The following is an 8,147-nucleotide window of genomic DNA, read 5'->3' as shown; positions in this document are numbered from 1 at the left end:
CTAGCTCACTGAATCCTGCAAGGCTTGGAGTAAGGACTCTGCTGCCCTCTTGTGGCCACACCTAGGCATGGCTGCTGTGGTCCAGGCCTCCTGCTGTTTTTCTGCTCCCAGTCATGGGCATCTCTCTTCCAATTCTCTTCCTCCCAGAAGGTGCTCCAGGAGGGCTGGATGCAGTGGGGGTCAGCTCTCCCTATCACATCACTTAGGCCAGAGTTCTGGCTGCACAAAGCAAGGTGGAAGCGGTGGGTGATGCCTTGTTCCAGGCTGCACCCTGGAGGAAGAAGGCCGAGGCCAGCAGGTGAGGACCAGCCTGTGTTACCCAGAATGCTTGAGCGTGGGGAGAGGCTTGGCAGTTACCACAGAGACAACCTAATCAAGCACTAGACAGGATGGTTTGAAAATGTAGAGGATATTTATTTCTCAGGAAGGTCACAAGAGCTGGCAGACACAGCTTTCCCCTGCTCCGGCGGATTCCTTTCTCCGAGAAATCCCCTCTATTCCTGGAAGTGCCCAAGGGGAGGTTGGGATGTGAAGAGAAACCATACACGACACTCCAGAGCCTTAAAAAAATAAAGCAGCAAACAACCTCCTCCACACAAACACACTTACAAAATAAATAAGACGTATAAAAAGGCCACACTCCTCCCACCTGGCATGGAGCTGCTTCGGGGAGTGGGGCTGGCGAGCTCTGCCCCTGCCCCCCAGCCAGGATTATCTGGAGGCTGCAGGGAATGGAGTGGAGGTGCCTGATGGGCCCAGGCTCAGCCCTGGCTTCAGAGAGAGGCATGGGCGGAGCCTCACCCCGAACTGGGCAGGGAAGATGTGGAGCAAATAAATAAATAAATAGAACCCAACATGCTCCCAGAGGCCTAAGGCTGAGGCTCGGGAGCCCCTGGGGCCTGTGTCCCTGAAAAATAGCAGATCCAGTGGTAGGCAGACAGAGCAGCAGGGGTAAGACAAGTCCAAAGCCACGGCCGAGCAGCCCAAGCCTGCCTTGTCCAGATCCTGGGAGGGCCAGCCCCGGAAGCCAGCCTCCACCTCCCTCGGAGGGAAGAGGGCTGCGGGGTGGTGGAGCTCCTGGCAGCTGCTCCAGCCTGCCCTCATCCTGGGGGAGCCTGAAGCCTGGGGACCTCTCACCTCCCTGTGCTCTCTGGGGCCAGCAGAGCCCCCACCTCGCTCTCCCTTCACTGACTCTGCCGGAGGGAACTGTAGCTGCCCCAGACAGAGCCCTCGCCTTCTCCCATTCCTAGTGCCTTCCTGACCCGGGGAAGCCCAAGGACGGCCGGGAGAGTCCAAATAAATACTCCAAACGACCCAACCCGGCGTCCTCCGCTTCACTGGCCACAGGTGTCCCAGCACCCCAGCCAGCCCTGTGCTCTGGGCTCCGTTCAGGCCTACAGGGAGAAGGTGTCAGACAGAAGCACAGAGGAGGGGGCGATGGACAGTGTGGGCAGAAGGCCAAACGGAGGCCAAGTCCAAGGGACTTGGGAGGCCCAGAGTCCCCCCTGGAGAAGTGTGGCCGCAGAGAGCCGGAAGCACAGGCTCGGGGGCTGGCCTCTCAGCTGGGCAGCAACACGTGCTCCAGGAGGTAGGTGAGGGAGTCCCAGTGCTTCCAGAGCAGGAAGAGGACGAGGACCAGGAGGGCGGTGCTGGTGATGCGCAGGCGCGTCTTCATGAGGGGCGTGATGAAGTTGGCGATGGTGGACACGAACACCAGCAGCACGGCCATGAGCGCCAGGATGACGTTGATGAACTTGCCCAGCAGCGCCCGCGCGTTGGCGTTCTCCACGCCCTCCAACTGCACCACCTGCTGCTGCTGCTGCTGCAGCTCCAGCTTGGTGACCCGCGTCAGGCAGGACTCCACGGCCTCCTGCAGGGGCGGAAGGGTGGGTGCTCAGAGCCCTAGGCTGAGCCCACCCTGAAGGTGACAACCCACAGGGTCCCCTCCCAAGGCCGAGGCGAGGAGGATCAGCTGCAGCGGGGGCGGCGCTCTGTAATGACCCGGGGATGCCAGGAAGGGGGCGTCTTCACGATCATGGCAGGGAGAGGAGCTGGCCCAGCCCCAGCTCCCCCAGGTGAGCTAGAGCCTGGAGGTTCCAACCGCGCATTGGTGGGGTTGCCCTCAAAGGGGTGTGGCACAGGCAGCGGGCCCTTGGCTCCCCCCTGCACGGTGTGTGCTCTCGGCCCGGGCCTGCCTCGCTCTTAGCTCCCCTCTGCATGCTGTCAGCATGGAGGGCCCACCTGCCCCGGCCACTGGAATAGTTCAACCCTAACCCTCCGACAGCGCCAGCCCCAGCAGCACAACTGGAGCCTCCCGAGGTCGTGCCCAGCCGTACCTGGATGTCCCGAGCTCTCTCGTAGGACTGGTAGGCCACCTTCTCCTCCATGCTGGCCAGCTCCTGCTTCAGGTTCGTCATCTCGTTTTGGTGAAGCTCGGTCAGGTCGTTGAGCTGCTCTTCCAGCCGCTCATACCTTGCAGAGAGAAGGGGACACCAGTCCCTGAGCTTCCCCTCCTTCCCTGGGGTCAGCTCATCCGTTCCCTCCACAGTGACTCAGCCCACCCCATGTGCCCAGCGCTGGTCTCACTTTAGTAGCAACACCAGGGATGCCACTGCATGGCCCACAGCCCGGCTCCCTGCATGCCTTCACAGCCCCACAAGGGAAGTTCTATTGTCAGTCCCATTTCACAGGGGAGAAAACCGAGGTACAGAAGTTAAAGAACCTGCCTAGGGGGTTGGCAGGTGGTGTGGTAGTTAAGGCATTGGACTCTCACCTAGCCAAACCATGGTTCAAGTCCCAGACCCGGTGGCTTACTTTCTCATTTTCCTTTCTCTCTCTGGTCAAAATTTAAAAATAATAAAAACAAATAAAATAATAAAAACAAATAAAAATAATAAAAATAAATAAATAATTCTTTAAAAAAAAAAAAGAAGAACCCACCCAAGATCCCATAGCTCATGGAGGGAGGAGTGACGCTTGACTGACTTCAACCTGGGCTCTTAAGCCCTGAGCTAAAGTGCCTTCCTGGGTACAGGGACACGCACATGCACAGAACATAACCTCAGCTGTCGAGGTACAAAATAGCAGCTAACTATCATATGGGGGGTCAGCTGGTTTTCAGGCAGGGTTTCCCCTCGATTTTCCAAACCTTTGTCACATAGATAAAGAAGAAAAAGTGCTAAGGAAAAGGGTAAAACACATATCCTACGAGGAGGCCAGCAAGTAGCATGAAGGTAAAGGCAGCTGAATCCCACATGGATGACTGTGTGGTTCAAGTCCCCAACCTGGTGGTTTGAAAAACATGCTGGGTGCATGAGCATGTGTGCAGCATGGCATTCCCCCGGTGGGTGCTTTCTCATTCCCCAGCACACACACACTCTCTCTGTCTCTGGTGAGCACACGTGCTCTGCGGTAGAAAAAATAAATAAATAAATAAAATCGCAGGGACTAAGTGCCAAGTGCCCTAAGAGAAGCACAGAGCTAAAGGGCAGGGCAGAGTGAAAGGGAGGAGACTCCAGCTCTTCCCAGATGGGCCTGGGGGCTTCAGCTGCTGCTGGAACCCACCAGCTGTGTCTGCATACCCTGACTTCACCTGCTGGGACTCATTCCTGGGCAGGGGGATGCGCGTTATATTGCTCATGGACAAGACCAGGTCAGGGGCTGTCACAAAGGGACACAGGAACAGAGCTGGGCTCTGAACCCAGGTGGCCTGGCTTTAGTCTGTGCTCTTCACCCACAGTCTCTCCAGAGAGGCCACGCAGCTGCTCCCTGCCCCAGTCTCCCCGTCTTATACTAACACAACCTCTAGTCAGGGATGCTCGAACGGTCCTGAGAGGCAGACCCTCCCTTCTGTGGGTCCCACAGCCCTGTTTTTCGGCTGCTGGAACCTGCCTGGAGAAAGGCTCCCATGGGCTCCTCGACCTGCCCCCTTCTGCTGGCCTCCAACCCCAGGCCAGGCTCTGCTCTGGAGGCCAGGCCATCCCCACCTGTAGCGCTCCTCCTGCAGGCACTGGGTCATGTAGGTGTAGTCCCGCTGCAGCTGAGTCTTCAGGTCCTCCATGGAGTCCTCCAGGTGAGCCTGTCCCTCCTTGATCTCCCGCAGCTCCTCCAGTAGAGTGTCCAGGTTTCCGGAGGCGCCATAGAGTGTATTCGACTTGGGGCTGCCCAGTGCGCCCCCAGGCCCAGCCCCAGAGTTGCTGCCCGCCCCGGCCGAGCTGGCACTAGCACTGGAGCACTCGTCGTCACTGCCGTACTTGGGGCTGGACACGAGCGTGGCGCTGCCGCTCAGTGCCCGGGCGGCCTCTTCAGGGGGACCGTCTTCCAGAGGGTCCTTCAGGTGGGCGATGTTGTCCGCACTGCCGAACTTGTTGCGGATGAGGCTGGCGAACTCCCGGGGCTTGGACACCACGGCGGTGTGGGTGGCCTGTGAGAGGCCAGAGAGGCTGCCCTTGACGCCCTCCACCACACCGCCCCCAAAGCCACTGATGCCCGCGCGCATGTTGGCACCCACGTCCTTCAGGCCCTGCTGCATGTCCCGCAGCACGTCCTTGGGCTGCCTCGAGGGCCCGTTCTGCTCGATCTCCTTCAGGCGCCGGCGGCAGTGCTCCAGCTTCTTGTGCAGCTGGGCGATGGTCTGGGCTGACTTCTGGTTCTTCTTCTCGAACACCTGCTTGATGCGGGACACCTGCTGCTTGTCCGCGTTGTTGGCCAGCTTCAGGTACTCCGCCACGTTGTCGTCCCGCGCCTCCTGCTCGATCTTGATCTGCTCTGTGATCTTGAGGATCTTCTGGTGCAGATGGTCGATGGCGGCCTTGGTCCGCTGTGGGTCTGGTGCCCCTTCTGGCACGTCCAGGCTGATGGGGCCGTCGGTGTCACCATGGCCAGGGCCGGAAGGGAGGCTCAGGGCCGCGAGGTCTCCTTTGTCGACCTAGAGAAGGAGGCAAGCAGGGGAAACACGGATCAAGTATGAGACCATGGGAACGGCCCTGGATGCCCCCGGATGCCCCTGGACTTGGTTTCTCTGCTGGAAAAGAGACACGGGGTAACGGGAAACTTTACGGAGAGCCCACGGTACAGCAGCAGTGTGCCCGCACAGCTACACGCCGGCCTGCCCTCCGGGCACTTGCCACCACTCTAGCCAATCCTCAACTGCCCTCAAATGTGTCTAGGTAGAGCTGTTCCTCGGGGGGGTGTCATTAAGTTGCTCAGAGACACAGGGCTCTGAGAAGAGAGACCTCTGGCCCAGAACTCCTGTTCCACCCCTTGGACCAAGCAGGCCTGAGGCCTCGCCAGAGCCCCAGGGTTAATTTCCCAGGGATGAGACAAACGGCTTCTCTGGACTCATCTTCCCCCTTAGGCTCTGCCTTGGGCAGGCCTCTCCCTCAGAGCTGACCAAAGCCTACACTTCGGTCCCATGGCTCCCTGGGAATTGTGAACCCGCCCCACCCCATTTTCACCAGCACGGCTCAGTGGGGCACTAGGTCTCTGCCTGTCTCCTCCCAGCCCCCAGGTTACCTTCCAGCTCTCCGAGGCCGTCAGCAGCCTCTTCCGCTTCATGATGGTGGGCGCACCTAGTCCTTCCCAGTCTCCCAGCAGGAGCAGAGGAGCGCACACCCACCTGTCCTGCTGGAAGAGCCCTGAAGGCTGAACACCCCAGACGTGACTCACAGGCCAAGAGCAGGGACCTGTCTGGCAGCCCGAGGGTCCCAGCCACCTGACTTTGAAAGGGGTGGATACGCAGGAAGGGAGAGACAGCCCCTGCTTCTCCCCACCAGGCAGGCAGGCTTCCCAAGCACATCAGGGTGGCAGAGGGAGAAGGGAAACTGAGAGAGGGAGAGGGGGAGCGAAAGGAAGGAAAGCGAGCAGGAGATAGGAAGATGCGCAGGCGAGGCAGGCCTGGAGTGTGGCTCTCCAGGGGCCTGGTCCTCAGGGCTGGGGGATCTCTCTGTCCCCAGCAGGGCGCCCAGCGTCTTATCGCCATCGCCACGCAACAACGGAAGCAGCAGGAAATGGCTCAACCCCGTGTATTTTTACACACAGAACACCCTGAGTAGGCCGGGTCAGATCATTCGCTCTTCGCCTGCTTGGGGGAAGGGCAGGGCGGAGTGAGGTGTATGTGGGGGAAGGGGTTAAACACAAAGAATGTGGTCTAGTCTGACGTGTTGGACGGAAACAGCCCATGCCAATTACAGGCAGAAGTCACTCAGCTCGATTTCTGCCAAAGTGCAAAGTTATTGGAAAACAACAGCGTGGCCAAACCCAGGAGCTAGGCGGAGGGCTCCTCCGTGGGCTTCCCTAGCGGGTGCTGACAGCCCTTTCCCCAATCGGCCCCCAGCCCTCCCAGCACGTGTTCATGTCTGCAGGACTCTGCTCCTCAAAATGACTTCTCTTTCCTTTTTGTTAAAAAAAGTTTAGTTCTGGGGCCCCCACGTGATGTAGGGATTACATTGCTGGACTCCCAGGTGGTTGACCACAGTCGAGTCCTGGACCCAGTGGCTTGAAATTCACGCTGGGCCTGTGTCCGTGAGTGCCCCAAATCCCAAGAGACTGGAGAAGAAACGGTGGCGTGGCCATCTGCCCAGGGGCTGATTTCTCATGTTCTGTTTCTCTGTCTCTTTGGTGAGTACATGTACCCTACAGCAAAAATCTCAATAACAAAAATTTGGTTCTTCCAGAGTCAGCTGATGGTGTGGAGGTTAAGGCAGCTGGATCCCACATGGTAAATGTGCAGTTCAAGTCTTGAGCTGGCAGCTTGAAAAACATGCTTCAAAATCTCCAGAAGAGAACGTGATGGGGCCACCCGTGGGGGCAGGGTGTGATTTCTGACTTCTCCTCTCTCTTTCTATCTCTTTCTTTCTCTGGTGAGCGCATGTGCCCTATAAGCAAAAACTAAATAATAAATAAATAAATACATTGATTAAAAGCATTGCTCTATTAAAAAAGAAAAAAGAAAAAAAAGGGGGGGGGGACCAGCAGTTGGCATAATGGCTGTGTTGCTGGTCTCCCATGTAATTGACCACGGTTCAAGTCCCAGACCCGGTGGCTTAAACTCATGCCGGGTGCATGTGCGTGCATGCCCAAGATCCCGAGAGGAGAATGGAGGAGAAAGGATTGCGGCGTGGCCATCCCTCCTGAGGGATGATTTCTCACTTTCTGTCTGTCTCTCTCTGTCTTTCTGGTGAGCATATGCACCCTATAGCAAAAACCTCTCCAAAACCTCTCTAAAAACAAAACGAAACAGAAAAGAAAAAAAAAAAAGTTTATTTCTTCCATAAGTGGAAGACAGAGAAACAAACGGCACCCCCAGCAGGGTCTCACTGCTGCAATCCACCCCCAGACAGCTTCAGATAATGGGCATGCATGTGTTTGCTGTCCTCAGGGAGGTCTCCAGACTTGAACTAGGAACCTCGCATGTGGGATTGCCTTGTAGAACATTACGCTTTTACTGCTGTGCCATCATCCAGCCCCTCTTCATGTCTCACCTTTCATACCCAAGGAACCAATTCAGTCTCCCTCACATGATCTCCCCCAAGGCCTAACTGTCATGAACACTAAAACCCCATTGTGCAGTTCAGCCCCTTCCTCCTTTCTTCCTCCTGCACTAGTCACCAACAGCCAGCTCACCATTTTTCACTCAGTGTCCTCACCTATAGGAGGCGGGGGTCATCCACTCTCAAGTCTTTCATGAGGATGACACAAACCGATGTCTGGCAAGCACTTAGCTCAGAAGGCATCCAGAAGGCCCTCCCTGGGCCAGCCCTGTGGCCAAGAGGTTAAAGGAGCTGGATTCTATATGGCCAACCACAGTTCAAATGGCTCCAGCAGCTTGCAAAACTGGTGCATGTGCACACGTACGTGCCCCAAAATCCCAACAGGATGGAGAAACGGTGAGGAAGGGATTGTGGCATGACCACGCCCCACTGGGAGTTGCTTCCTTCACCACCCTCCCCACCCGTCTCTCTGGTGAGCACACAAACCCTCTGGCAATTAAAACAATGCATCTAACTGTTCACAAATGTTCACAACAGCATTAACCTCAAGAGCCAGGGAGTGGACAACTCAGAGGCCCACTGAACAGTGGAGAGGTCAACAAAATGTGATATTCCACATAATAGAGTATGTGGTCACTTCATTCCCTTCTAGTTCAC

The 8,147-nt window shown here is 57.0% G+C and overlaps 1 protein-coding gene across 5 annotated transcripts in view; it reads right to left on the bottom strand.

Moving 5' to 3' along the window:
* Window positions 1-390: 390 nt before the first annotated feature.
* Window positions 391-8,147, bottom strand: part of TMCC2 (transmembrane and coiled-coil domain family 2) — a 42,291-nt gene continuing 34,534 nt past the window's right edge. For 4 of the 5 annotated variants that reach the window (XM_006159243.3, XM_006159244.3, XM_014591952.2 and 1 more), the window contains 3 exons: window positions 3,987-4,927; window positions 2,337-2,472; window positions 391-1,870 (listed from right to left, as the gene is read on the bottom strand). In XM_006159243.3, the coding sequence (XP_006159305.1) occupies window positions 1,559-1,870; window positions 2,337-2,472; window positions 3,987-4,927 (1,389 nt within the window). In that variant the 3' untranslated portion in view covers window positions 391-1,558. Of the gene's footprint in view, window positions 1,871-2,336; window positions 2,473-3,986; window positions 4,928-5,514; window positions 5,659-8,147 lie in introns of those variants that run through there. The other variant, XM_014591950.2, reaches the window with a different exon arrangement.

The sequence above is a fragment of the Tupaia chinensis genome, unplaced genomic scaffold, assembly GCF_000334495.1.
Source record: "Tupaia chinensis unplaced genomic scaffold, TupChi_1.0 Scaffold000627_1, whole genome shotgun sequence".
NCBI lineage: Eukaryota > Metazoa > Chordata > Mammalia > Scandentia > Tupaiidae > Tupaia > Tupaia belangeri.
This window is presented reverse-complemented; position numbering and strand designations above follow the sequence as displayed.